This window comes from Sphaerulina musiva (assembly GCF_000320565.1).
Source record: "Sphaerulina musiva SO2202 unplaced genomic scaffold SEPMUscaffold_1, whole genome shotgun sequence".
In the NCBI taxonomy this organism is placed as follows: domain Eukaryota; kingdom Fungi; phylum Ascomycota; class Dothideomycetes; order Mycosphaerellales; family Mycosphaerellaceae; genus Sphaerulina; species Sphaerulina musiva.
Genome location: NW_016017383.1, coordinates 4,475,470 through 4,501,230, shown reverse-complemented (window position 1 = coordinate 4,501,230; position 25,761 = coordinate 4,475,470). Strand labels below are relative to the sequence as shown.

The 25,761-nt window shown below is 52.8% G+C and overlaps 12 protein-coding genes across 12 annotated transcripts; 5 read left to right on the top strand and 7 right to left on the bottom strand.

Moving 5' to 3' along the window:
• Window positions 1–1,647: 1,647 nt before the first annotated feature.
• On the top strand, window positions 1,648–4,743 carry SEPMUDRAFT_146758 (uncharacterized protein). The gene is made up of 2 exons (XM_016903845.1): window positions 1,648–2,559; window positions 2,616–4,743. Exons 1-2 carry the CDS (start codon window positions 2,449–2,451, stop codon window positions 4,485–4,487), a joined length of 1,983 nt encoding a protein of 660 aa, XP_016765945.1. The 5' UTR covers window positions 1,648–2,448; the 3' UTR covers window positions 4,488–4,743.
• Window positions 4,744–5,802: 1,059 nt separating this feature from the next.
• On the top strand, window positions 5,803–6,917 carry SEPMUDRAFT_27515 (uncharacterized protein; the record flags this gene model as incomplete). The annotated part of the gene is made up of 3 exons (XM_016908427.1): window positions 5,803–6,157; window positions 6,215–6,310; window positions 6,514–6,917. Coding segments are annotated over 3 exons (855 nt in total), but the record flags the coding sequence as incomplete, so codon positions are not given.
• A 96-nt stretch (window positions 6,918–7,013) lies between these two features.
• SEPMUDRAFT_146757 (uncharacterized protein) lies at window positions 7,014–8,337 on the bottom strand. Its single transcript, XM_016903844.1, has one exon. It carries the CDS (start codon window positions 8,210–8,212, stop codon window positions 7,088–7,090), a length of 1,125 nt encoding a protein of 374 aa, XP_016765943.1. The 5' UTR covers window positions 8,213–8,337; the 3' UTR covers window positions 7,014–7,087.
• Window positions 8,338–8,572: 235 nt separating this feature from the next.
• Window positions 8,573–12,985, bottom strand: SEPMUDRAFT_146756 (DSPc-domain-containing protein). The gene is made up of 3 exons (XM_016903843.1): window positions 12,328–12,985; window positions 11,828–12,173; window positions 8,573–11,556 (listed from the first exon to the last, which is right to left on the bottom strand). Exon 3 carries the CDS (start codon window positions 11,457–11,459, stop codon window positions 8,958–8,960), a length of 2,502 nt encoding a protein of 833 aa, XP_016765941.1. The 5' UTR covers window positions 11,460–11,556; window positions 11,828–12,173; window positions 12,328–12,985; the 3' UTR covers window positions 8,573–8,957.
• SEPMUDRAFT_113800 (uncharacterized protein) lies at window positions 12,458–12,958 on the top strand (the record flags this gene model as incomplete). The annotated part of the gene is made up of 2 exons (XM_016901053.1): window positions 12,458–12,667; window positions 12,740–12,958. 2 exons carry the CDS (start codon window positions 12,458–12,460, stop codon window positions 12,956–12,958), a joined length of 429 nt encoding a protein of 142 aa, XP_016765942.1.
• Window positions 12,986–13,681: 696 nt separating the features above from the next.
• SEPMUDRAFT_146755 (uncharacterized protein) lies at window positions 13,682–14,910 on the bottom strand. The gene is made up of 3 exons (XM_016903842.1): window positions 14,417–14,910; window positions 14,131–14,317; window positions 13,682–14,056 (listed from the first exon to the last, which is right to left on the bottom strand). The coding sequence occupies exons 1-3, from the start codon at window positions 14,639–14,641 to the stop codon at window positions 14,031–14,033; spliced, it is 438 nt and encodes a 145-aa protein (XP_016765940.1). The 5' UTR covers window positions 14,642–14,910; the 3' UTR covers window positions 13,682–14,030.
• Window positions 14,911–15,519: 609 nt separating this feature from the next.
• Window positions 15,520–19,831, bottom strand: SEPMUDRAFT_146754 (family A G protein-coupled receptor-like protein). The gene is made up of 7 exons (XM_016903841.1): window positions 19,700–19,831; window positions 18,959–19,636; window positions 16,963–18,763; window positions 16,835–16,901; window positions 16,645–16,711; window positions 16,094–16,584; window positions 15,520–16,042 (listed from the first exon to the last, which is right to left on the bottom strand). The coding sequence occupies exons 3-7, from the start codon at window positions 17,036–17,038 to the stop codon at window positions 15,823–15,825; spliced, it is 921 nt and encodes a 306-aa protein (XP_016765937.1). The 5' UTR covers window positions 17,039–18,763; window positions 18,959–19,636; window positions 19,700–19,831; the 3' UTR covers window positions 15,520–15,822.
• Window positions 18,205–18,599, bottom strand: SEPMUDRAFT_113797 (uncharacterized protein; the record flags this gene model as incomplete). The annotated part of the gene is made up of 2 exons (XM_016901052.1): window positions 18,205–18,241; window positions 18,331–18,599. The coding sequence occupies 2 exons, from the start codon at window positions 18,597–18,599 to the stop codon at window positions 18,205–18,207; spliced, it is 306 nt and encodes a 101-aa protein (XP_016765939.1).
• SEPMUDRAFT_33042 (Ribosomal_L24e-domain-containing protein) lies at window positions 19,127–19,816 on the bottom strand (the record flags this gene model as incomplete). Its single annotated transcript, XM_016908524.1, has 2 exons — window positions 19,127–19,636; window positions 19,700–19,816. 2 exons carry the CDS (start codon window positions 19,814–19,816, stop codon window positions 19,127–19,129), a joined length of 627 nt encoding a protein of 208 aa, XP_016765938.1.
• Window positions 19,832–20,019: 188 nt separating the features above from the next.
• SEPMUDRAFT_146752 (uncharacterized protein) lies at window positions 20,020–20,639 on the top strand. Its single transcript, XM_016903840.1, has 3 exons — window positions 20,020–20,094; window positions 20,178–20,305; window positions 20,375–20,639. The coding sequence occupies exons 1-3, from the start codon at window positions 20,044–20,046 to the stop codon at window positions 20,514–20,516; spliced, it is 321 nt and encodes a 106-aa protein (XP_016765936.1). The 5' UTR covers window positions 20,020–20,043; the 3' UTR covers window positions 20,517–20,639.
• A 547-nt stretch (window positions 20,640–21,186) lies between these two features.
• SEPMUDRAFT_146751 (uncharacterized protein) lies at window positions 21,187–22,663 on the bottom strand. Its single transcript, XM_016903839.1, has 2 exons — window positions 22,532–22,663; window positions 21,187–22,469 (listed from the first exon to the last, which is right to left on the bottom strand). The coding sequence occupies exon 2, from the start codon at window positions 22,363–22,365 to the stop codon at window positions 21,520–21,522; it is 846 nt and encodes a 281-aa protein (XP_016765935.1). The 5' UTR covers window positions 22,366–22,469; window positions 22,532–22,663; the 3' UTR covers window positions 21,187–21,519.
• Window positions 22,664–23,233: 570 nt separating this feature from the next.
• On the top strand, window positions 23,234–24,918 carry SEPMUDRAFT_78464 (MFS general substrate transporter). The gene is made up of 6 exons (XM_016910198.1): window positions 23,234–23,438; window positions 23,505–23,613; window positions 23,676–23,759; window positions 23,834–24,017; window positions 24,076–24,474; window positions 24,542–24,918. The coding sequence occupies exons 1-6, from the start codon at window positions 23,419–23,421 to the stop codon at window positions 24,907–24,909; spliced, it is 1,164 nt and encodes a 387-aa protein (XP_016765934.1). The 5' UTR covers window positions 23,234–23,418; the 3' UTR covers window positions 24,910–24,918.
• Window positions 24,919–25,761: the final 843 nt, after the last annotated feature.

The window sequence follows — 25,761 nt, the reverse complement described above, 5'->3', positions numbered from 1 at the left end:
ATCATACATGTACTGTGTAGTAGGTAGCCTGGCTCTTCTGCAAACAGCTGAGTGGCAGATAGAGAGCAAGCGCGTGCCAAGCCCTCTATTGCTCGAACTACATACATGTCAGGCTGATAGATACATGGAAATACCTAACGTTCTGATGACATAACAGATGCTCCCATTCATGACTCCCTTGCCCGTAACCTCGCCATTTTTTCTCTTTCAAACGGAAGAATGTGCGGTTGAAATATCGGCTGTTTGGTGGTTGTTGAGATCTGCAGGAGTTTACCGACCATTTCGCATGCAAAATGTGCTCTATGGAGCAACGTGGGACATTGACTGTCGTCATGGTTACCAACCATGGACTGAGTGGCGTTCATCATGTTATGTAGGTAGGTACATGTAGGTTGGCTCCTCCATCAAAAAGATTTGTTGGCATTTCCGTCAACAATGTACCTCCTACTCAAACGATCCACTTGTCTGGTTGTCCTCAGGTACACGAAGCGAACATGTCGATCATTAAGGAGATTAGGAAAATGACAGCTTTTTTTTTGTCGACTGCGGCGCATAACTACCTGATCGGAGCGTGAACACAAATTGAGTCAATATCCATCCATTGGTTGTCGATCCTTGCTGCTGTGCAATCATCTTTTTCGAATTCGTACATCACATGGCCCTCGTGAGACACTTGGCAGTGCACGAGTCGTCGTCGTCGCCGTTTGCCACGATATTTCATTCAAATAATTGAAAGAAAGGGCAGCAAATCGAATGATTCCTGACGCCTGGAGGGATGAGCGCGTAGAAAAGGCTGACTACCCACGACAGCATGATTGCTGGGCTTGGGTAGCTTTATGCGTGGTCAGTCTCTTGTGTCCAGGAAGAGAGAAGCACGGCACGATGGTCGTCTTTTTCGTGCAAGCATGCAAGCTCTGTGATAGCACAGCTGGAGTGCATGATATCAAGAATGATCGGCGGCAGAGCTGTGTAGAAGCGCTCTCTCGGATGTTTCGACAGCCTATCATACTATATACCAGCGTGGTTGCAACCGCCTCGAGTGTTTCGGTGGTTCCTCGTGTGCAGCTTGTTGCCAGGGCCAGACCATCGGAGTCGAAGTCACTACTATGTGCTAGGAAGTCTAGTGGAGGAGGGGGAGTGTGGAAGATGTCCTCGCTGGCCCTAGAAGGAAGCGTGTGCGTGCAAACGAATCGTGATGCAGGCAGGCCCTGTGCGGATCGCGTCCTACTGGTGGCACACAGGCCCAATCGCGATGGCGGACGCAGGCTACTGCAAAGTGCTCACCGTCAACCAGTCCACTTGATGAAGCCAAAAGAGTCGGTCACTGCTAGGAGGTAGTACGTGGAGCGTGGTTGCTGCCCTCCTCGTCTTCACAGCGGGGGCCCTCAGTCCACCCACCACTAGAACCTCGTCGCGCACATCCTCCTCCGCGCCGTGTGATGATTCTGATGATTGCTTCGGTCGTTCTAGTGCGAGAGCCAACGTGTTCGCTTCCACCGTCGTCCTGAAGCCTGTTCCCGCCACGCCCGTAGTTCTCGTTCGTCGCCCTGATCATTTCCCACTGGCATTCATCATCATCATCATCACGAGAGAACTGACTAGTCATACCACTACTGCATTATTATCATTCCCCTGCCTTCACCGTCTTCCACGCCAAAGCCAAAGCCAAGCACAGCGCCGCAAAGCAAAGCACAGCACAGCACGGCTCTGCACCACCCGCGGGCGAGAAAACGACTCAGCCTCTGCTGTGACCTGATCCCAGACCTCTCTTCCGGGACCAGGAAGACCTGGGCTTGGAAGCCTGAAGCAGAAGTCTTTGCACCTCGTGCCTGTCCGGCATTAGTTTCTAGCCTTAGCCTGCGAGTACCTCCTAGTACTAGTCCAGCCAGTCAGTCACTCGGTCGCTCGGTCGCTCGCATTCCTCGCTCGCCGTGTGGGCTCTTTTATTAAGCACCGACTAGCGACAATCCACGAGCATTATTTTCCTTTTTGGACGGCAAGCCCACGACCCAGTGCTGTGCTCCAGTCTTCGACCGCTTTCTTTCCGTCGTCATTGCCAAGCGGCAACCTCCGGCCGCCAAACGACCCGACCCAGAGACAGTGGAACTCAGGTTCTGGAGGCAAAGATCTACCTACACCAGACCACCGCCTACTTGACCTGCGGAACTACTGCTGTACTCCTGGATTATCACTTCGCTACTCGACACTCGACACTCGACATCGTTGCGTGGCTGAGGAATTGTCCGCCGCCTTCAACTCGACACCCCTTCCCCTTCCGCCCCCGACCGAGCAAGGGACTGCACTTCCTTTGTGGCTATATCGGCTCTCGCAACGCGTCTGACAACTACCACTCACCCGACACTGTCGATATACCACACCACCACCGCTGCCTCAGCTTGATTTTGCGCCTCCCACTCCGGTCACCACTGACCGGCATCATACCACATCATGGCCTCGCCATTACCTCCTGATCCGTACCTAGCGTTAGGAGTCCCCAAAGATGCCACCTCCGCCGCCGTCAAGATGGCCCATCGCAAGCTGGTGCTCAAGTGCCATCCTGTGAGCCCACCTTTCGGCCTGCCCGTTCAGACTTCCCCCACACTAACACCTTCTAGGACAAAGTCACCGATCCGGCAGAGAAACAAGCTGCCTCGGACAAGTTCCACAAAATCCAGAGTGCCTACGAGATTCTGATTGACGAGAGCCGACGTGAACGATATGATGCACAGGTGAAGTTGGCTGAGCTGAGAAAGGAGGCCTTGGCCCGCCACACGGAGCGACGACCTCGAGGCGCCGATGTACGATCAACCTCGTATAGGCCGGAGCCACCTCGCAGTACATACCCTTCCCGTGGGGAGCGTGTTGTACCACAATACGAAGAGCGACGGCCGGACTACGCAGCAACTCCAGACTATTTCACGGCGCAACCACGAACGACAGTGCACAAGGAACCAGACTATACCGAGCGTCCCACACCGAAACGTGCTGCTGAGAGCAAAGAAAAGCCACGGGGTTTCACCCGCAGTAGTAAAGATAGTGACAAGGAGCGCCGAAAAGAGAAGGTTCGGCAGGCGGAGCGTGATGTTCGAAAGGAGCGCGAGCGAAAGCAAGAAACCTATGTTGAAGACGACTCGGAAAGCGAATTGGACGACTACCAAAGGAGGGCACGACGCATGCGCGAGGAAGACGCCGCTCGACGAGCGAGAGACGCGTCGTATCAACAGATGCCTCGGTCTCAGAGGGATGCTCCAGAAGTCTACCACGATGAGCGCGCTCGCAAGATGGCCGATCATTACGCCGATGCGCGTGACTACATAAACTCCACCCGTGGTGCAGTTCCCCGACCTAAGACGGAGGAGCGTAGACCATCGCCCGTCCGTATGGAATCTTCCAAGGATAGACTGCAGTCTGTCAAGCTTGATCGTAGTGGACGACCCGCTGGTTTTGTCAGACGTAGTTCGGAAAGGCCCGGCAAGGATTCCAGGGATGAGAAGAAGCGTGAGAAAGAATCCACTCGGAAGACCTCATCGCGCACACCAGAGCGGCGTTCAAGTGCTGAGACCGTGGACGAGCGCAGACCTCCACCTTTGAATACTTCGAAGTCATCTCCCCCTGACATGCACATGGCGAGCGAGAAACAGCGTGCAGCCTCTCTCCAACCAGGGTCGACCGCTATGCCACCCCCTCCTGTCAAGCGGTCTGACACCACGCCTCAGAACACTTCAGCGAGGCGAGGCGAGAACGTGCCGCCCAAGACTTCTCGCGCTACAGAATTCACAAATGGTCAGCCCACACCCGCCACGACACCCGACCACCAAGCTCCTCCACACGCCAAGGCCCCCTATGGCAGTCGACCATATGCGGACGATGCGGAGTATGCCACCCCGGAAGGATATCGAACATCGAATCCACAGGAGCGAACGCGGCCAGCGTTCACGCGTCGGGTGACGAGGAGCCCTTCGCCTACGAAGGAAGCGCCGCGAGAACCGCTCCGCGAATATCCCTCGAGGAATCGGGAGTCGATGTATGACACCATGCCTAGGTCTCGCGAGGTTCCCTCGAGAGAGATGCCAAGGTCTCGTGAAGTTCCACAGGCAGAAGCATATCGAGATCCACGAGACGCACGTGATACACGCCAGCCATCCTACCACGCATCCTCTGCGCGATATCCGGACAGGCCTCAGTCCATGTCCATGAATCCGCGTAAGACCAGCTATCGCTACACACCTGGCACCGGTGCCGAACAGGTTTCACGAATGGCTCCCGCCAAAGAGCCCTTCTCCAGAGAGTATGGCTTGTACGGCGAAACCCCCAGCACACGCTCGCCACAACAGCGCCCCAATGAAGATGTCAGACATTCTAAATCTTTGCGGCCGGAGTTCAAGATGCAAAGTGGTTACAGTTACACAGCACACCCCAGCGGTGAGCGACCGCAGGTGAGCCGCAACCATAGCGGCGGTGTATATCAGTCTGCCCGCGCAGCATGATTTGAGGCCGTTTGAAGTGATGGAACAGGCAGCAATACAGCGAGCGATTCACAGACCATGAATCCCACTCGCGTGTACATTATCGACCCAGATCGCGAAGCATTCACACGTGCTCGGCAGCGTTGGGTACTTTTTACAATACTTCTTGGCTATTGAAACGAGCTCACTGCAAGAGAGCTCTTGTTAGCAAGCTGATTCGACCACAAATGCCCCATAAGAGTGGGCCTATGTATACTCCATTGGATGCCAAATAGACCCAATAACGAATTATAATAACTACTCTCGCACCATTTCATTTTAGCTGCTCAATCAAACCTCTCATGACCATACTACTATCAGCTACTACCTACCTCCCAGCACATACCGCTCTCCTCCAACCACTCCCTGTCAGCAGGACAGACACGAGAGGGAGAGAGAGAGAGAGAGTGGGTGTGTGTGTGGTCTAGAGCAGCTCGCGATCTTGTTTCTAAATCAATGCATATGCAAGCCATCACACAATAAATCTAAAGTCTGCGGCTGCAGCTCCACTTATCATTACTCCTAAGAAGTCAACGCTGAGAGGACTTGTATGTGATGAAGAGAGAGAGAAGCGCTTCTCCGCTCTTGTGCGATGGAGTTAGCCCATCCATCATCCATGGATACTGGCATTATCCTAGAATTCCGCCGAATCAGAGCGGTTAATGCGGACACGTGATATAGCACATCGGTTATCAGTCATCAGTCATCAGATAATGAGGTGAGAGCGTGAGGGGAGTGAAGATTCAGGTCCTATAGTAGACTTTTAGTATTCGATGGATTCTATTGATAGAGTAGAATACATGTATTCCTATTCTAGCTAGTATCTATCTGTACTGATCGATATCTCGTAGATGAGATTGTTGGTATCATTTAGCTAGAACGGCTATAGTAAGTAGGTAGGATGTACATGTAACATGTTCATGACAGTATAGTACCAATTGAATCATTACATCATCATCAACTCCCCTTCCGAAGCTATCCACATACCTGTACTACCAAGAAAAAGCTCCAAGAGATGTTTCTCCTACAAACGTACTCTTGCAGACTTGCACAACACAGCCACCTTCAAACAACCACAAGAACAACAAGGACAGGAACACAATCACCCGAACCTCCGATAACATCCTTTCCTGCTAGGGTCTCAGCAGCAGCAGTAACAACCCCAGAAGAAAGATATCATCATCATCATCATCATCATCATCATCATCATCAGCCAAGCTCCTCAGCCCTCACCACCACCATGGCGCAGCAACAAGAACCCCCTACCACCACAACCACAACCACAACCACTTCTACACCCAAATACGAACTCCTCTACCACCCCGGTATCCCCGGCCGAGGCGAATTCATCCGTCTAGCCCTCGAATCCCAAAAAATCCCCTACACAGACATTGCAAATCCCTCTTCCTCTTCCTCTTCCTCTGCTCATGAAAATGGCTACGCAACCGTCCAACGCATCTGTATGAATCCTCACGCATTGGAATCTGCAGCGGGGAATCCTCCCGTATTTAGTCCGCCCGGGTTGAGAGTTTGTTTTGCCAGTAAAGGAGGACAAGGAAGAGAAGGAGAAGAGGGAAATCGAAAAACTTTGGTGATTAGTCAGACGCCGAATATTTTGATTTATTTGGGAGAGAAGATTCCGGGGTTGGTTGGTGGGGAGGTCAAGGGAAACGGAAAGGGGGAAGAGGATGACGAGGAAGAAGAGAGAGAAGAGAGAGAAAGGAAGAAATTTTGGATCCAACAGTTGATGATGACGGCTTTGGATTTGAATAATGAGGTGCATGATACGCATCATCCTATTGCTGGTAAGAAAAGGAAGTATCCTATCCCTTTTTCTCTTCTTCCCCTTTCTTTCTTTTTTTCTTTTTCTCCTTTCTTTTCGAAAAAATAACCCCCTCCCACCCCCACCCCTTCCCCCTCTTTTCCATTTTGCTCTGCTGCGATTTTTTTTTTAAACCAATCCTACTGACACATATCTCCCCTCGTGATTTTTTTGTTCCTCGAATAGTCAGTGCATACTACACCGACCAAAAACCCGAAAGTCTCAAAAAAGCCCTCGACGTCCGCTCCAATCGTATCCCTAAATTCCTCAGTTACTTTGAGAGGAATCTCAAATGGAACGCGGCAGCAACAGCAACAGCAACAGGTGGCAAAGGTGGTGGCGAAGGTGCAAAGCACAAATATCTCGTGGGGAATAGTTTGACGTACGCGGATACCACCGTGTGGCAAGTGTTGGATGGTCTGCAATTCGCTTTTCCCAAGGAAATGGAGGCGCGCTCGAAAGAATTTCCGGAGTTGTTGGGCACGTTTTATAACTCGGTCAAGGAGGAGTTGAAGGAGTATTTGAATAGTAGTAGGAGATTGAAGTATTCGCAGGGGGTGTATAGGTATTATCCGGAATTGGATAGGCAGGAGTAGTCTATACTCCGAATTCAAGTAGGTAGCCTCGATCAAGTTGACCAAAGGAAAAATAAAGGCCTGGGCCAAGTTCTGAACCACACAAGTGCTATAAACTCTTGTACTGTGCAAAGAGGATTATAATGACTATAAAGTAGGTCTTGCGAGCTCGGCGCCAGATAGCTTCACTTCACCCCAATGTTCCAACTGACGAGATCCTCACGCACATCCATCTCGTCCAGCTCTCCTGGCGCCTTTCTCAAGCTTTTATCCAGTCTTCGACTTCCATCGAAATTTCTCCTGTGACCATGTCCATGTCCGTGTCCATGTGTCGCAGCACCCCTTTCCGCATTATTGCCCGACCTGCTCCCAGAAGCTGTTGTATCCCTCGACATCCCATCGTGGTGATGAAGATGATGATTGCCGTTCGGTGTCGTATCCGCACTGCCAGGCTGATGGCTACTCGACTCCGTCTCTACGCGTGGCCGACCTTCCTTCCCCCAGCCATCGCCGCCCGAAAAGATGTCTTCAATGCAATCATCTGCTCGCAGCTCACCAGGCTGAGAAGTCCAGAATGCCGCCAACGTACGACGATACATGTCCTGCGATTCCCCCATCTCTTTATTATTCGCATTGAAACTCGGAGGAATCGACTCCTGCGTGCTTTCCGGGTGATCTTGCGGCGTACTGCCACCGCCAGCAGTGGGGTCCGCGGACGAAATGATACCCGCAATACCGCCAAAGACAGGCGCCGTGCGTAGAGCTGGAGCATAGTAGTCACGAGTCCCCTCGGTCTGACGCATGTGAATGCCGATTTTGAGTGTACTGTTGATCTTGGACTCTTGCATCAAGTATCGCCTCGTAATGCCTTCATCGTGGTGCTCAGCCGCCGCCGTTGCAGCAGCAGCAGCGTCGCGACCACCACCAGCAACAGGACTCGCAGGTACGTCGAGCGCTGTGTCCACATACTCGGCCAAATTGAGATGGACATCACCTAGCTTAATCCGCTCACCTCGACCGCCCGAGGAATATTCCTGCTGCACCTCAAAATGAATCGGGCAGTCCTGCAGCATGCCATCCTTGCCGACAGTCAGGCGTACGGCCGTCTGTTTCTCATACTGGTACTGCACGCGATGGTCGCGGATGGCGCATTTGTTGGTCCGTCCGCGGTGCTCAGCGGCGTTGGAGGAGGGAATGTGCCATTTGACAAAGGACGAGCCGGAGACCAGGGGCACGTTGTTGAGGTCTTCGATGCGCAGGGTCAACTCGAAGCGCACTCGTCGGGACTTGGATACGAATGTGGACGCCATGAAGGTCCGAGGATGGAAGGGATGGGTAGGTCGCTGATTATGTCAGTCACGTCACTGTTGTCGGGTAGTAGCGACCAGGCACCACTGCGACTGCCCTGCTCGCGCGAACGGGCTCTTCATCGATCAGGAGGCATGTTCCGGTTGGAGAAGGAGAATAAGGAGAATAAGGTAGAGAGGTTCATCATGCGAAAGAAGGGAACACGCGAGGGGCAATGACATGCGTCTTCGATGCTTCTGCGGAATAGAACTCGGGGACCACGGCGGATTCTCATTCTGTGAGCGACATCATCACGCTCGTTCTTCACCAACATTATCACATGTATTCAGCACAACATCAGGCACGCATTCGAGTACATGTAGTCTTTGCACGTTGCACTTCATTGATGCACTTATATCGTACAAGAGCTACTCCAGTCCAAAGTCTCCTGGGAAGTACCTTTTCACCTGTTCCATCCCATACCATTTCCCTGCTGTCCTCCTCCCATGCCCGCCTTCCTCCCTTCCTCCCCCTTATCCACAGGCATCAATCGTACGCTTCCGTAAAGTGCCCGACTTATGCCAACTTCTTTCCCAATCGCAACTGGGTGTGGCTGCGTGCTTTCCCCCAATCGACAAACTCCGCCCCATGTATCCTCCAAAGCAAAAAGAGTACCAACGCCATGCTCAATCAATAGCGTTGCGCAAACTTTCAGTCAAGAGATTCCGCTGGTCCTCCGGCGGTCATCTAGTACACTTTCTGTGGTCGTCATAAAGCATCAAAAATGTTTCGAATAATAGGGCTTGCGCCCTTGTGTGCAGGACTTCGAGGATCCTGCACCGTAGGCCTCGAGCTTTCCCCTGGCTCAGGTATGCTCGACGACGAATCCGTCGTTGTCATCGCGAATGGGTTCTCGGTGAAATGCGTTGCTCGTGGAGACATTAGTGCATTGGCCGCATCATATGATGGCACCACAGTAGGTGGACTCTCTCGTATCAGCAAGTCTGCTTGGATCTTGGCCTGCAAGTTGCGCAGCTGTTGCTCCTCGCGTAGAGAAGGAGAAGAGATCTTGCCTCGAAGTCTGTTACCGGGTTCCAGGCTGGTGCTTCCCGCTCCACTCTGTTGTAAAGCGTGGTGTTGATCGCGCTGCTGCAACGGTAACGATGCACCAGGGGTTTCCTGGTCTCCACGCATGGAGCCCATTCCGAGAGATGCCAACAGCGCAGACCGATCGAATCCTTTCGATACACACTCCGTTGACGTCGGAGACAGGATTCCGAACTCATCTGAAGGATCGACATCCGGCGAGGGACGGATCGGTGCCATTGCAAATTCTGTGGACCGTGGCGAAGTACATGATTCTGCAAGGCTTCCAGTTGTGGGCAAGTTCCCGGGCGTCGACAATTGCCGCACAGGCCCCGCTGGCATGGACTCTGGCGATGCGACAACTTTGAGAAGCGGCAGCACGGGCACCACATGTCCAGATGGGTCAACAAAAGGCCCTGCGGGGACGATACTCCTGATGTGATTGCCACCCTTGATTGCCGCGCCCTGGTCGGGCACAGGCCATGCAAACCCAGAAGGCGACGATAGACCTGGTCCTACTGACTCGCGACCATGGACAGATCCGTTTTCTGAAGCGGGCTCGATCGCGGACGGAAGCTCGTCTCTCATAGCGATGGAGTTTGATGTGAAAGGACCATGCCACTCGCTCAAAGCCGAGCCAGGGGTGATAGGACTGAGTGTACTCCTAGCTGTTAACAGTCCGCCTCGAGCTAGACTGGAACGGAACTCTTGCAACTGCATGATTAGGTTCATGTTGGGTCCGATCCATTTGCTCCGCTTTTTTATGGCATCATAGGCTTCCTGTACGCTCATTGTTGGATTCTTATAAAGACCGTATGCGACGACCAAGCTCGCGGAGCGAGAGACACCGCATTGGCAGTGTACAAGGACTCGCTTGCTTTCGCTTACTCGCTCGTCAATCAACTTGCACAGTCGCAAGAGATCTGGAACAATGTCACTGTTGTGTTCCCACTTGACGTGTATGTATTCGGGCTCCCGTGGGGTTCGAGCCCCCACTGAGGGTGTGACTTTGAGCGGTGAAGCCTTTGGTGTTGTCGGCGAAGCATCCTGGCTGGCAGGGCCCGGCGCGCTTGGTTTGCGCACCATCAGGTGATCCCGGTCCTGTTTGGGTTTGAACTGTATACCACCGCCACCATCTATCCGCACCTCTGGTTCCGCAAGCACCGGCCCTGAATTACTGAGTAGGGGATTCCGGACTTCGCTTGCGACATTCATTACCACGTCGTATTGTCGCGCTTGATCAGCAGTGGGCTCCAGGTATAGATCAATGTGAGGTTCGTACACGCAAATGGGCCCATCCGGATACGCTTCGGGCTTCTCTTCACGCGACAGAGGTATATCGAAATTTTGTTCTTCCTCCTCTTCGGCTTCCGCGATGGGAGGAGAATGTGAGGGCGCTCCCACGGGAGAAAAGATGGTCTCCAAGGCACGCGGCCTCGAGTAGTCCATCGAGCTGGTTTGTGCCAGCGTAAATCCAGGCACCAAAGGCAACGAAGGAGACGATTGAAAGTGGCGCAGAGTGCCAGGTCGTGCGAATCCTGGCGTGGGAGGTATCGTGAGCTGAGGCACTGGCTTGCTTCCTCCAGGCGTCAATAATGTGAGACCAAGATTGCTCGGCTTCCGCCGGGGCGGCGTTGGCGGTTTGACGAACGCTGGCGACAGTATAGTCGTTGCTGTTGCGTCTGTTTGCATCTGCAATGGTAGGCTGGCCGTCGATGCGGCCTTGGAGGAGTTCCTCGACGTTACCACGGCGAGGTTCTTCAGATTGCGACCCTTTCTCGGAGGTGGCTGTTTCTGCAGCTCGAAGAATGGCGCAACCCGCTCGTCGGCGGTTCGCGGTCGCAGCATGCCGACGGTAAATGTGGTAGGAGGAGGTGATTCTGGTGACGAGCCAGGAGAGGGTTCTGTCGCGCTGGAATCGTCTACTGTGGATATTGTGGTGGTAGGTGACGATTCATTCGAGCCAGTCGTGTTGTTGGTTGAATCACTGAGGTTGTGAAAGTGAAACTTCCTTACAAATCCGTCATACTCGTGTGAATTTCGAAGGCCTGGATGCTTCTCGGAAGAGGCAGGGTGGGGCAGCTGTTTGGTTTGCTCGTCCATGTTTGTCATCGGCCCAAGAGGAGACAAGATAGATGGCCGCAGGTCCAAGGCAGAGGCTTCTGGTGGAGGACGTTTATTCATCTTTTGCTTCTGCCAAAACCGAGGGCCATGAGGTTTCTTGTGAGCTGTCTGTGGGTCAAAGTACGTTGATTCGGTGCGCCAAGTGGCAGTTAAGGATCTGAGTGAAGCCATGTCAGCTGCTGTGCTGGTCGCGGAGCAGATTGCGCGACTGAAAGCCTCGAAGGGCTGGGCCGACGAGGCAGAAGTACATAGGTATGGTCGGTCTGGTGATGCAGGCAGGCAGGCAGGCAGTCTAGATGCGTCCTGGAATTGGTCGCACTTGCCATGCTACTTGCAGGTCGTATGGGACAAATGCGCTGTGGGTGCAGTGGTCGCGACATGACATGTGGAAAGGATGCTCGCATTGCGCAATGAGAAGGAAGACGTACCGGCTAGCCTTCGCCAGGAAGGACTGTTACTGGCGAGATACCAGATCTCTACGGCGCCAAATGCCACGCAATGAGCGGCGGGGATTAGATAGTAGAGAACGTTTGAAGAATCCTGGAAAAAGGTGAAGTCGACTCAGCAGCACTGCTTCTCACCACATATTGGCGCGCGCAATTAAGGACAGGGTGTCGGCCAGTAATGGAGTGTGAAGAGAAGTCTGACTTGCAGACGCGCCTGTCAAGGCGTGGGCGACTCTTGAAGGAAGCTGAGCGGCGTTGTTCGCGGCGCTTCGAGGAGGACCAATGGAATCGTCCAGCCGGCCGTGTCTAGGCGCGCTACCAAAAATACCTGACCAACAGATCAGCCAGATCAGCACAAGGCTCGCTTATGGTGCTTTACGCCTCGGGATACAAGAAGAAGAAGGCGAGCGTGTGCTCAACTGCTCCTGTGCTCCCCCGCCACCGATTTCACGGTCATGCGGAGCTCAAAAGGGCATACTCACGGGCTGCTGTGAGAAGCTGAAGCGACAACGGGTGCTCGCACAGCTTCCAGAAGACTGCTCGACCGAGAGAGAGAAAGATGGATAGGGAGAGATAGAGATAGACAAGAGAGAGAGAGATAGAGAAAGAGAGATGCAGACGCCCCAGAAGCTGCCCCAGAAAAGCTATTTTGAGTCAAAGGAAAGGCGTGTGGCACCGAAGTCGACGAAAGCGGAAGCGTGTCCAGCAGTCTGCGGCGAAGCCTCCGCGACGGGCGTTTCTCGAGTCGTCCTACCAGCGCAGTCTTCGCGCAGGGGTATTGGCAAACAGATGGATGGCGTCCTCGAAGAAGGATACGAACAGGTTCGTGTTGTTTCCCAAAAACTCTGTGCAGACCAGCCAAAAGTGTGCGCCACGGGCTATTGATGGTGCCAGGTCGCAACAAAGGACGGCCTGCCGGAAGTTCCCTCGCTGGGGTCTCGTCGCTTCGTCGCGAAGTCGCTCGGGTGGATGGGGAGAAAGGCGGCGGCGGGAGAACAGGATCGAGGAATGTTCAAGGGAATGGGCCCACGAGTGGGAGGCAGTCGAAGCAGCAGCAGCAGAGCTGGCGCGTGGGTGGTCGAAGAGGTGCGAAAGGCAGGACAGCAGTCGTGAGTGGAATAGAGAGACACGAGAGAGAGAGAGAGTGAGAGAGAGTCAGTGCGCCGAGTTGTGTCTGTCTGTTGCTCAGTGTTGCTGTGGGCGGCGCTCGGATCACTACTATTCTTAGACCGCAAACGGGAGGGAGGCGCTAGAACTAATCAAATGGGCTCTAGGCTGGCGTGGGTAGGAGGCACCTGTAAGGTAGAAGAAGGTTGTAGCTCACAGAACCTGCAAGCTGGCTGCTGTCGCTCTTCTCTTGCTGCCGCTGGTCCTGGCTCCCTCGTGCGCGGAAAAGTCTACCTCCTCCCTCCGTATACGTACATGTACCTGTGGATGTACCTATATGTATGGACATGAGTTGTTTGTATGGGGATCTGGACGGGAGGGTCCAGTATGAAAGAAGGCAATGTGAAAGCTCTTCTACTACTACTACCTGGGTGTGTCCTCTCGGCCTCTTCATTTCTCAACAAGTGTGTGTGAGGGACCGTCTCTGCTGCTATTCGGTACCGTCCGAGGCCTACATCCCCCAACCTGGCAGTGACCCGCTATTTCTATTTCCGCTGCAGAGCTAAGCTCCTTTTCCGAGCTGACCGGATCAGTGTTCTCACGTGCAGCCCTAGGGCACGCAAGTACCCAAGCACGAAACGATATCAATCTAGGTATTGCAGCTGCAGCAGCACCACTGGTTACTACTACTACTTAGTACTCCTCCTCCTCCTGCTGCTGCTGATGGAGTCGGTTTTTCAAAGTCGTCTGGCATTTGCTATCGCTACCTAATGTAGGAGATCATGCTGTTCTCGCTTCTTGCTACAGCCTCTCACGCATCGACGCTTCATTCCACTGTCTCGCCTGCGTGACAGAGCACACGCGTCCAGCCAGCCTGTCAAAGTAGTACCCCCTCCACATGCAACGCAACACAACCCACTTAGTTGCATCCCGTCGTCTGTAACATGAGACACTGCCAGGTCCCCCCAAATGAGAACACATGCCACACTGCCAAAGACTCCCCAAGTCCTATTGTCGTACCGCCTTCCCTGCATGTCACTGAAATCTCAGCTAAACACTGGAATGGTCTGATGAGAGATCAAGCCTCGGACACGGATTGCTCATCTATGTGACACGGTGTCAGTATGCATCATCTCGAACAGCTACCTCCTACAGCGGCTGCCGCGTGTGCGACGTACCCTTCAAAATACCCTCCTTGAGAAGAGCATCCTTGTCAGGACGGTGCTGCAAATGTTTCTCCAGACTGTCTGCTCGCATGTGCTTTTGCAACTCTCTCTGCTGGCCTTGAATGCCCGGAGCCGCAGAAGACTCGAGCAAGATGTTTCTCTGCACCAGTATTTCCTTTTCTGGACGGTGTGACAGGCCCTGTGGGAGATGCCAGAGTCAGCAAAACGATGCCCACAGTGCATACATGTGACAGTCCCGAGCAGTCATGATTGCTGAGAGCGAGACGTCCATATGTACCTTCTTCAGATTGTCCGTAATCCTCTGCCTCTCTAGTTCTGCTGCCCTCGCCTGAAGCGCAGGAGCCGCAGTATTGTCCAATAAAATATGTCGATTCTTCAGATCTGTCTCGTCGGGACGGAGCTGCAGTTTCTTGTCCAGACTGTCTCTTCGCTCGCTGTTCACGACAATGGGCGAATCATCAACTCCTTCATCAGCCTTGGTTGGAGGCACCTCGGTCGCCATATTGTTCTGCAGCTAGGCGTTTCGGGAGGTCCAATCGGGACTCGATGCGCGGCGCGTGGCACGTGTACTTCGAACGCTGTATTGGGGAGGTTGTTGTGGTCGAGGTCGGTATGTTGATGTTCAAAAGTAAGGTAAGTAAGGTAGGTAGGTAAGTGATGGTTTTGTGGGCGACGGAGAGTGCTTTATTGATACCACTGGGGCTGGCTGTGGCTTGTATACACAGCCTTCGAGTCACGAAGTTACGATCAACAGAATGTGATGTTTCGTCTCCCTGCCGACAAAACAATTCACGTGGGAGGATGGAGCTTTCCTAAATCCTTGCTGAAACTGCGAGACATGCCTGCCTTGGGGCGACCATGTTGCAAGCTCCAGCTGCCCGCTGTTGGCATGGAAGCGTCCAGTACAAACAGAGCATATTTTGTCTCCGGCTTACCTCCGCTCGTATGGACATGTGAACCCTTGCATAAATCCAACTCGTCTCCCAACATGCCCAGTCTGTGAACGGATTCTTATAGAATTGCACTTGGTACTCTCAATAGAGATACCGTACATCATGTCCAGTTTGTTTCTCACTGAACGCCTCGTCCATGGACTTGTCCTTGTTGTTACGACGGTGCGCAGTCTCGAAAGTAAAGGCACACAGTATAGGTTCCTAGGTATACCAAAGATTGTCAAGCGACCATGCGGATTAGATCAAACCTGAATGGACTTGACGAGGCACTTGAAGATAATGGCGCAGAATTGCAATTCGTGCAGCTTCAATTGAATTTGTAACAGTGTGGTTCGGTGTGGGGTTCACGCGATGAGATCGTAGGAGACGAGGGGCGCAGTGCCACAGATACATAACTGAGATATATGCGACAGGCAATAAAATCTCGTTTCACTAGTGACTTTCACAAAACGATGGAGATGGAGACAAAACGTATTAGCCAATGCCCAACAATTATGCATTAACTTGGTATGATACAAAGGTCGTACGACTTCGCAGCAACTGCTGAGCTAGACGACCGGATGACTTTCGCCCGAAAGGTATCGCTGTTAATCCAATCATGTGCCATTTCTTATCATGCTCGTATCAGTCAAGACTTTCGTCTTATTCGTGATTTCCCGCACCATTTTTTTCTTCGTTCTCCTTGCCTAAGCAAACACCGTTCCTTTCAGTCTCGATCCGGGGGTGGTATCTAAGCACCCTCGTCGTCATCACCGACACGGATGCGGCCCTCGCCCGAGAGACCGTTGGACCAGAAGCCACCGAGGTCGACGTTAGTCTCTGGCATGCTGGCGTGGGTGAAAAGAAGCCATGCACCGAAGACTGGCTTCGCGAGGATGTCCAAAACAGCGTAGGAGATAATCTCCTCGTCGACGTTCAAGTTGCGGCTGCCATCAGCAATTCCCCAGATGCTAAGTTACATTAGCTTCCGTGCTGGGCATAATATAGGACGAACAACTTACATTGGGTAGATGGTCCAGAGGATGAGGGTGAAACCACCAATGGCGGCGAAGAAGTTGCCCACCTTACCACCCTTGGCAGCAGCAGCAGGACGACCGTAGAGGACGAGCTGCCAGATGACGACCAAGTAGGCAATGCATGCAATGGCGTACCATCCCCACTTTTGTGGAGTACCCTCAGCGCCGAAAGCAGCGAAGAGACCAGTCAAAATCATGATCAGATCAGCGACAATGGTGATGAGAATGCTACCTCCGTTCATGCCGGCGAGCAGGGCAAGATCAAGGAGCAACAATGGAGTAGTGATGGCCCAATCGATGTAGCGGGCGTAGTAGACTTGGCGGTAGATGTCCTTGGTGGTGTCTGGGACATGCTTGTGGGACTCGCGGACTGTAACGTGGTGGTAGCTGACACCGTGACCAGTAGCCATGGCGAAGTACGAGAGTGCCGCAGTGATCGTGATGATGGTAGTAACCACGTGGTAGAGACGTTTCGACTGCGGGTCGGTTAGCATCTTGCATTAGAATCGCAGGCGGAACACCTGGTAAAAGCTCACCATTGGGACGCTCCACGCAAGGCCAGAGAACACGATGGATGCAACGAGCATGACCACGAAGACCACCCTATACCGACGATCAGCATATATTCCAAGCCTTTGACGACCGGCGCTTGAGCCAGCGCTCCGTCTCAGCAGCAAACGCCGCCACGACGATATCATATGTATGGTCAGGTGTATGGAGACTCACCATAGAGTCCTCTCGCCAGTCTCGCTGACGTCCTGGTACTCTGGCAGGGTTGGAACCACGGATGGAACTGTCGAATGGTCAGTATGGAGAGCTTCAGAGCTATCGTGGTCCTCGAATGCTACACGTACGGGGAGAGACGCTGCTCTTAGCGGCGTCGTGGATGGTGCCAGTCGCCATGGCGAATGCCTGAACGGGATCAATCATGTTTGCTGAACTTCTCGTGAGGTTGTGTGAGAAGATGGAGTGGTGAGGAGAGGAAGATGTTGGAAGAGCGAGGAGGGAAGAAGGTAAGGTAGTAGTGTAGGCGTCTGGCGCCTGCCTGCCACCGTCCTTTGACCGTGCTTTCCTCCTTCCTGCTTAGCCCCGCTTGTAAAACGTCATACTCCTTGCTCACACCTTGTATTTGCTTCAACATGGTCTTCCTTTTCTCAAGCACCCCAAGCGAGCCAATGGTGTTGGTTCCATGCAATACCGCTTCGCATTAATCCTCTATAGACGTGCAAGTTGCCACTCTGCCACTTCAACCGGGCATGCTGTAGTATACGGTCACGCAGCACCAGAATCATCACTACAGGTACCTCCGTTGTCAGTCGACTGCACGGTCGTGATGTCTGACCTGGAGCACTACTCAGCAGCGAATGCTAGGAGGCATTGCTGTCGCGGACCAACAGCTCCCGAAGCTCTCTCCACAAATTCCCAGCTCGCGCCCGGGCGGCTCATCTCTCGCGTCTGCACAATGCATGTCTAGACTCTGTCAGAGCCGTTCCACGAGCGAGGTACCGATGTAGCGTCTCCAAACATTATGTCTACATGTAGTCATGTATCATTCACTCCCGTCGTTACCCACTGGAGTATTTGTGCACGCCATGCTACGAGTGTCGTGCAATACCTCAGACGACCACCAGCCGCGCGTGCCAATCTATTCGAGCAGTCTCTGCCAGTCTAGTTCGCAATGGTGCACTGATGATGACAGCATGATGCAAAACGCCAACGCCTCTGCACGCAAATGGAACCTTGTTGACTTTTCGGATCCTCGATCGACAAAATCAAGATTCAAGAGCTGGCTTATGCACCCTGCTTCGATCGGCCTGTTTACCCGGACAAGTTCGCAGCCAAGACGACATTCTCACCACTGCGGTACCTCCGCAAAGCAACGCATTCACTGCGACTTGGCGTGTCACTTCCCATTGTTGCTTGGCTGCTGGTCATGGAGTCGAAGATCATAAAAGAGGTGGCGGTATTGTGGTTTGATCCCGCTCGGTTTCAAGCCCAGCCACCGTGCACTGCTCAAAGCAGCAGGGAACTGCAAATCGGTGGCATTCAGTGCCCTCCCCAACCACCCATGCAGGCACGTTGCTTCATCCATTGGCTTAATAGACTTTGATGAGCCAGGGCGACCACATGATGCTGTGCATAGAAAGGTGGAGTTGCAGACTTGCAGACTTGCAGAACATGCGCGTGTTGCTTGGCCACACGATCAAATGACTACTCCTCACACCGAGCTCGCCCTCTCGATCACGACTCGATCACGAGTCTGCTCACTACTACTGGCTGTTGTTCTGGAGCCCCAGATGTGCTGCGGCATGTAGCCTGTCCTTGAAGTCCCCGGAGTGTGATACAGCCGGGAAAGCATGTAAGACATGGGTAACGTCTGAAGGATAGCCCGTTGCACTCTCCAAAGCTTCTCCGCTTCACGACCGCATCCAGTCATCTTGACCGTCACGGGACTGATAAACGACAAGGCGAGGACGGGGTCACTCGGCATATTGGTAGATGCAAGATGTCGACACTTGGATCTGACGGGGACGACAGACGAGCGATCAGTAGTGATGAGACAATGGAGAAGCCATCGCGTCCTGATACTGCGCCATGTTTGGAGAGATGCTCGGATCAGACAGGATAGATATCTGCGACATGGGTAGCAGGTCCCTTGAAAGAAATGTCAGCGATCTGTTATGGATTCAAGCGCCATGGTGTCCATAAAGGCCTTATATGCGGTCGAACAGAAAGTAAAAAGCTTCGTCGATCTGGCACCCACTTGTAGACGCTACACCTCACTGAATAGAGGAGAACGTGATGCTTGTCGGGGATGCGATTGTGGAAGGAAGTATGCTGTAGACTGACCTTGAATGATGAAGACTGACCTAGAGTGATGATAGCCTGCTTGCTTGATACACACCCTCGTATTGCAATGCCAAAACCTGGCCATGACTGTCCATGAAAACGCCAGACACCTTCGCTTGTGAAAGAGGAAAAAACATCGCAACATCTCATCAACCAGATGCTGATGATTTAACCATCGACATCCATGGCTTCCACACCCTTCCCTCGGACCATTTTCTGCTTTTTCTTTTGCTTGAGCGCGCTCTTCTTGGGTGCAAGTCTCTCTTGCTCTTCCAACGGCAACTCTTCCTCCATATCCTCTTCCATGTCCTCTTCCATCGTCTCCTCCTGTACCTGCTCCACCGGCATCTCTTGTAGAGCCTGCTCGACCTGATCGCGGTATTGCGGCGGAAGCAAGTGCTGGTTCTCGGCGACAAGTTTCCGATCGGCCTCGAGCTGACGCGCCTTGTTGCCCTTCATGCGTTCCTTGTAGAATTGTCGTTCTCTGCGGTCGCGAATCTCCTGCACACGAGACATGGCTTGCAGCGTCTTTTGTACCAAGTCACGGTTGTAGCGGACGGGGATGTTGCGGCGTTGGGCGAAGTTGGCGAGAGTGCCGTCGATGGGCATTTCCTTTCCGTGCGCGCTGCGGAAGGCTTTGGTCCAGGCGAGTTTTCGCGGGTTACGCTTCATTTTGAACTGTATCACATCTGTCAGTGATCATGCATGGAGTGCGTCGGGAGGTGGTGCGGCGCAACGTACGTTCTTGTGGCATTTCGAGCGGCAGAATTTGAAAACTTTTGCATCGTTGCGGACGAATGTTATACCCTTGGAGGGATAGCACGGCTGCGAGCAGAAATAACACGTCTCGATTCTCATCGTGGCGGAGGTTTGGAGTGTTCAGTCGTCGTCGTTGGTGGTGTGAAGAGTACCTGTACTGTGTAGCTGGTCGGAGACAAAAAAGAATTCTGTTGGCGTGCAGAGGATCACCCGAACTTTTTGTGATGCCAAGATTTTCAAGGGACGGCTACATGTAACAACCGTCAACGCCGCCTTTGAACAGACAACTGTACATCACATCAACCGATCCCAAGTACGACTTCGACATGGTCACCGTTCTTGCCGTGGGCGTTGGAGTCGCCGCAGCTGCCTTCTTCGTACGCTCTCCCATCACCACCACCACCACCGTCAACTGGCCGCATCGAACCCTTCCACTAACACTGTTGATTGCAATCCACAGGGACGCGCAGGTCTCGTAGCACTCCGTCGAGCCCGCGGGGGCACCAGCGCACTGGGGAAAGCATACTATAATGGCGGTTTCGAGAAGCAGATGAATCGAAGAGAAGCAGCCCTGATATTGGAGACATCGTAAGCAGCAGAAAGGCGTACAAGCAAGGCTTAGAGAATGGGCGGAAGTTGACAACAGGCGCGCAACAGAGAACGAGGCATCACGAAAGAAATGATTCGCAAGAAGCATCGACAACTGATGCTGTTAAACCACCCCGATCGAGGCGGAAGTCCATATCTCGCAACGAAGATCAACGAGGCGAAAGAGTTCTTGGAGAAGGGCGCCAACTGAATGAGATATATGTGTTCAAAGGCTGTACAGTACATTATACATTGTGATTTAGATTTAGCGAGGCGTTGGGCGGGTTTGCACATTCTCACCACTCTATACCACTGTAAAATTACTTCGCAGGCCCCTGATGGATGCCGATGGCGGACTATTCTGCGTACCTTATTAGGACGCTGCCGGATCCAACAATAAGCCGCCTCCAGCTTCGCTCTCCAGTCAGCAACGAGCTCTTCGCCATGGTCTCACGTTTGTATCAGATGCGCCACTCTAGTTGGCCTGTTGGTGGCACGCGCATCACCTTAGGTTGCGAGTATAGATACAGCTTGGAAGCGTACCACTGCAGTAATAATAATAATGCAGTAAAACCTGAGTTTGTATTGGCGCTTGCTGCTATGTATTGCCTGTGCCTGCCCTGGAGTTGCTTACCTACCTAGGAAGTGTGATTCAGATCCTGGAGAGGCATACGCCCGCCAGCGCTGTTTTTGTCACGACTAATTGGAGCTGCATCATCTTCTCGATGCCCGTCACCATTCGAGTGGCCAGCATTGATAGATCTGAGAACATGAAGCCGGCATACTTCGCCAGCCTGATGTCGAACGACACGGCTTTTTGTGTCGAGAATTTCACCACGTACGAGACAGTCCTTCATATCGACTTGTACATACTGTGCGATGCATGCTATGCGGTGCGAATGCATGTTACGAAAGAATGGGTATCATACCTATGCAGCCGTGATTGCCCAGTAAACACCTTAAGGTACCTTAGCTGAACAGTCAAACGTTGCCTCCGCGCGATTCATCTAACTCGTACGCAAACGCGGATTGCAAGTGATCTGTTCATTCTCTGGGATGCGCGGACTGCGCCGTATCTTGCCATGAGAAATTCCTGCGAAGTGGGTGGAGTTGCAGCATCGCTTGCGGCAGTTATCCTGCCACCGGGTGGGCCTCTCCTGTCCCTGTGGATTTTCGTAATAATATGTAACACCATTCTTCGCTGTCATAGCCACCTAGGCAGTGCTTTGGCGCACTTCCATACGCCACTTGATAAAGTAACCTACATCCACCGCGACTGCTTTCGGCATCTGTGTCTTCTGGAGCCACATAGGCATCCACCCCTTTGCATCGCTTGCGGTCGCCATGGACCATATGGTCCTGCCGTTTTCCAGCCGGGCTGTCTCAACACTGCAATAGATGCCGTACACGACGCCATCTCTCGATTCGATAGGATTGCCTTCTACCGGAATTTGAACGACTATCAGTGCACTCCCGGCTTCGCCTCGAGATGCTGTGATGACGAGAACCCTGAATACTCTGCGCTGTAGAGGGGGCGGTATTTTGTGCTCCATGGACCGGATCTCCATTGTGATTTCCTGCCAAGGTCCAACTCGAGAAGCAAAGGCGTCCAGTTGCTCTTGCCACGAGAACAATTCTTCGGCGGCTTGAACTGAAGGAGTGTAGATCTTTTCATGGTCGCTGTGATGTATACGCAGACTTTGGTCGAATTCATGCCAAGGGGCGGTGCCATCAGCGTTCCTGTTCTCGTGCTCGCTGGTTCGTGCAAACCAATTCTCAGTAGGATACTCGAAGTCGGAGTGCTCGGGCGTCAAGACAGCAGCTCGGATCCTGATGGGGGCAGTAGCGGGTTTGTCCTTTCTCGTTCCTTTCGACTTGAAGATATTCTCATCCTCCAACGTTGTTGTCATGAATCTCTGGCCCTCGTCGAGCACCTCGGATACGAAGCGCTGCAGGTCTGGCGACGTGGCAGGGTTCTGTTTGGAAGCCATCTCTGGATGCAACGGCAGATCTTGGGGCCTCAATGGCCGCAGGTGGATACGGGTGGTGGGAACGGCCATGTTGACGATAGGCTCTTCTATTCCCTCTTCTTCTCTGTAGGTATGAATGGGATGACTGCGCTGCGCGATGTTGTATCTGATGCTCAAGCGGGAGTTACACCTTACTGTGTGGAGATGAGTTGAAGCAGACCTACTGGTAGGCAGGAGATGCGTAGGAGGAGGATACCTTATCACGCGGAGGCTCGACTGGCACTGCCGCTTTGCTGTCATCAATGAGACGGAGGCTGCGCGTGGAAGTCACGTCTTTTCCTTCTCTAGCGTCACGTCAGCACAAGGCAGGAACCGGTCAACTGTCAACCAAGGTAGGTAGGTACAGGTAAGGTACTGTGCCTTAGCCTGCCCACTGCCCAGGTGTAAATTGGCATAACAATAATGATAAGCTTCGATACCCCAGTCGCTGCCAAGATATGCCCATGCATCTGAGCATCTCTGAATGCCTACATGCACCCTCATATCAATGTGATCATGTCTGCAGCGCTGTGCTGACAATTGCCGTAACTCCATCTCACGCCTCTACGCGCATTCGTTGTGGATTCGTCGCCAATAATGAGATCTCTATCGGTCAATATTCGCTGAATAATGAATTATGAATGGCTATGCTGGTGCACGTCGCCCATCCTCGCTCGGTATCGAGAACGCCTCGGCCGATGGCGTTGATCGTCGCGAGTTGCTCGTCCTTCGGCCCGTACGGCAATCATTGCTGCATGCCCGTCCGCCACGTGCCTACCTCATCACCATCTCGACGTTTTTCGTCGTACCAGACACTTTCTTGTGCCATCAGCATGCCTGTCGTGCAGACTACGCAACTACACCCAATCATACCTTAGTCTTTCTTGGCGGACCAGGATAATGGCGACAAACGCACCCGCTCCGATCAACCTTCCCGACGAGAAAGACACAGCCTCCGACGGAAAGCCAGAGTCGCTCGCCGACCGCAATGCCACATACGATCACGCTCAGCTCCCCGGAGCGCCAAACAACACTGCTGGACCACCAGGCGGGCCAATTCCCAATGGTGGAATCAAAGCGTGGATACAGGTGCTTTCAAGCTGGATGCTCTTCTTCAATACATGGTGCGAGATTGCCCGCGCCCCTTGGGTCTTGTCAGCAAGCCTGCCTACTGACATTGTTGTTTGAAGGGGCATTCTGAATACCTTTGGAGTATACCAGACCTACTACGAGAGCGGACAGTTGTTCGTAGAGACCTCGAGCAACATCTCATGGATCGGCTCGATTCAGTCGTTCATGGTGAGTACGAAGCGCGAGAGATCTGTGTTCGTCACTCTTCGCTGACGGTCGTCTCATGGCAGGTCCTCCTGGTGGGCGCATTCGTGGGTCCCATCTATGACCGAGGACATTTCAGGGCCCTTCTCATCGCAGGCTCGTTTCTCATTGTGCGTCTTAAATATCGTCCAGCTTCTGAGCCGGGCTACTTGCTTAGCTTCCATTTCCGCTGACCGTGCCTCAGGTATTCGGACACATGATGCTCAGCCTGTGCACCGAATTCTGGCAATGTCTACTCGCACAGGGGTTTGTGATTGGCATCGGAGGTGGTTGTCTCTTTGTGCCTTCAGTGGCCATCTTGCCAACATACTTCTCGACCAGAATTGGTCTGGCCATCGGCCTGGCTGCAAGCGGGAGCTCGATGGGTGGTATGTGTTTCTCACGATAGTGATCAACAGTGCACAACAATTGACTCGTGTGTGATAGGTATCATCTACCCCATCATGTTCTACCGACTCATCAACCACGAGAACCTTGGTTTCGGCTGGTCAGTGCGGATCTTGGGTTTCACGGCACTGGCTACTTTGCTCATCCCCGTCTTCTTGATGCAGCAGAGAGTGAAGCCGCCAAGACCTAGGTCACTTGTCGACTGGACGGCGTTCAAAGATGTCCCCTTTATGACTTTTGTGTTTGGCTGCTTGATAGGCTTCATCGGACTCTACGTCGGCTTCTTCTACATCAGCTTCTACGGTCAGCATCGCGGATACACCAGCGATAGCCTCTCGTTCTATCTGGTGCCTATCCTGAATTCTGGATCCGTATTTGGCAGAGTGCTTCCCAACATCTTGAGCGACAAGATTGGTCCTTTGAACGTCATCGCGCCAGGTGAGTGCGACGCACCTGCCCAACGTATGATTCTAGGTAGCGAGTTGAAGATGCTGACATCAAGCAGGATCCACCATTGTGGGTATCGTCTTGTTTTGTCTGCTCGCAGTTCGCAATGCAGGAGGAATGGTCGTGGAAGCGCTGCTTTTCGGGTTCTTTAGCGGCATCTTCGTCGCTCTTCCACCCGTCGTGATCGTCGCACTCACCAAGGATAAGAGCAAAGTGGGCACGAGAATTGGAATGGCATTCGCAATGATAGGGTTCGGAGTCCTCGCAGGCGGTCCCGGAGGTGGCGCTATCCTGGGCACGGGTGCAGCCAAATTGCACTGGACGGGCACGTGGACATATGCTGGTGTCACCACACTCTTCGCCGGCATGGTCTTTGTCGTTTTGAGAGTGATGGTGGGAGGTACGAAACTCCAAGCAAAGGTTTAACATCGACAGAAAAAGTTTCAGCAGTACGCGTCGCAAGAGGCACGCGTGTTAATACAGCTACATGTACGTTCTTGTAATTGCAAACGCAGCAGCATCTTGCTTACCTATTTGTGGCATGAACCTGCCATGGGAAATTATCGTCGTCGCCATCGTCACCGTTTCTAATACCGGTAATCATCATCGTCTTTCATGAACACTCGTTCAGTTTCAAAGAGCACCTGGGATAAGGCTATCAGGCCGACAGCTGGACTTTGAGGCGTGATGGTTGAGGTATAAGGTCTTCTTTGCGGGTCCAGTCCATCGAATGGCTACCCAGGCCAGGGGATGAGGCCTTCTATAAAGTCAGGTAGGTAGCTTTCATTATGATAACTATTATCTTCTTCTTGTTGTCGAGAAGAATGAAATTTCGGCGTAAAGCCTTGATTCATTCAGCAACAAGCCCGTGCTTTCCCAAATGTATTGATTGATTGCCATGACGGGGCGAAAGTGGCTCTCTCTCTCTCTCTCTCTCTCTCTCTCTCTCTCTGTGCGGCAAAGTCATGCCAAGTGTCGGAAGGAATCGATTGGAGCATTACGTGCCAGTGTGAAGAAAATGTTGTATTGCTTCCGCAACCTAAATCGCAAAGATGTGAAGGATTTGCCGCCCCGGGAGGTTGTTGGATGGGTTGGAGGTTTTGTTGAAATGTGGTTTGGGTGAACGTCGACCGTCGAACCATGTCGCCTGACTCTAGCCAATGAACGACCCTGTTAGAACGACGGCCGCTAGTGGAAGTCAACGTCACAAACATTAGGCTCGTCTACTTTGTCGATAATTGTGTCGATAGTAAGTATGTCGATAGTTTCCGGTTACTA

Bases quoted from the DNA above. Each gene is read 5' to 3' on its own strand.
- SEPMUDRAFT_146755 (XM_016903842.1), bottom strand. From the start codon at position 14,641: ATGGCGACCGAGGTGCCTCCAACCAAGGCTGATGAAGGAGTTGATGAT. The intron at 14,318-14,416 runs GTACATATGGAC...CATCTCCCACAG, and splicing joins TTACGGACAATCTGAAGAAG to GGCCTGTCACACCGTCCAGA. The intron at 14,057-14,130 runs GTACGTCGCACA...CGTGTCACATAG, and splicing joins CAAGGAGGGTATTTTGAAGG to ATGAGCAATCCGTGTCCGAG.
- SEPMUDRAFT_146754 (XM_016903841.1), bottom strand. From the start codon at position 17,038: ATGATTGATCCCGTTCAGGCATTCGCCATGGCGACTGGCACCATCCAC. The intron at 16,902-16,962 runs GTACGTGTAGCA...ACCATTCGACAG, and splicing joins TAAGAGCAGCGTCTCTCCCC to TTCCATCCGTGGTTCCAACC. The intron at 16,712-16,834 runs GTGAGTCTCCAT...TCGTCGGTATAG, and splicing joins ACTGGCGAGAGGACTCTATG to GGTGGTCTTCGTGGTCATGC.
- SEPMUDRAFT_146756 (XM_016903843.1), bottom strand. From the start codon at position 11,459: ATGAATAAACGTCCTCCACCAGAAGCCTCTGCCTTGGACCTGCGGCCA.
- SEPMUDRAFT_146752 (XM_016903840.1), top strand. From the start codon at position 20,044: ATGGTCACCGTTCTTGCCGTGGGCGTTGGAGTCGCCGCAGCTGCCTTC. The intron at 20,095-20,177 runs GTACGCTCTCCC...TGCAATCCACAG, and splicing joins TCGCCGCAGCTGCCTTCTTC to GGACGCGCAGGTCTCGTAGC. The intron at 20,306-20,374 runs GTAAGCAGCAGA...GGCGCGCAACAG, and splicing joins GCCCTGATATTGGAGACATC to AGAACGAGGCATCACGAAAG.
- SEPMUDRAFT_146758 (XM_016903845.1), top strand. From the start codon at position 2,449: ATGGCCTCGCCATTACCTCCTGATCCGTACCTAGCGTTAGGAGTCCCC. The intron at 2,560-2,615 runs GTGAGCCCACCT...AACACCTTCTAG, and splicing joins TGGTGCTCAAGTGCCATCCT to GACAAAGTCACCGATCCGGC.
- SEPMUDRAFT_146751 (XM_016903839.1), bottom strand. From the start codon at position 22,365: ATGGCCGTTCCCACCACCCGTATCCACCTGCGGCCATTGAGGCCCCAA.
- SEPMUDRAFT_78464 (XM_016910198.1), top strand. From the start codon at position 23,419: ATGCTCTTCTTCAATACATG. The intron at 23,614-23,675 runs GTGAGTACGAAG...GTCTCATGGCAG, and splicing joins GCTCGATTCAGTCGTTCATG to GTCCTCCTGGTGGGCGCATT. The intron at 23,760-23,833 runs GTGCGTCTTAAA...ACCGTGCCTCAG, and splicing joins TCGCAGGCTCGTTTCTCATT to GTATTCGGACACATGATGCT.
- SEPMUDRAFT_146757 (XM_016903844.1), bottom strand. From the start codon at position 8,212: ATGGCGTCCACATTCGTATCCAAGTCCCGACGAGTGCGCTTCGAGTTG.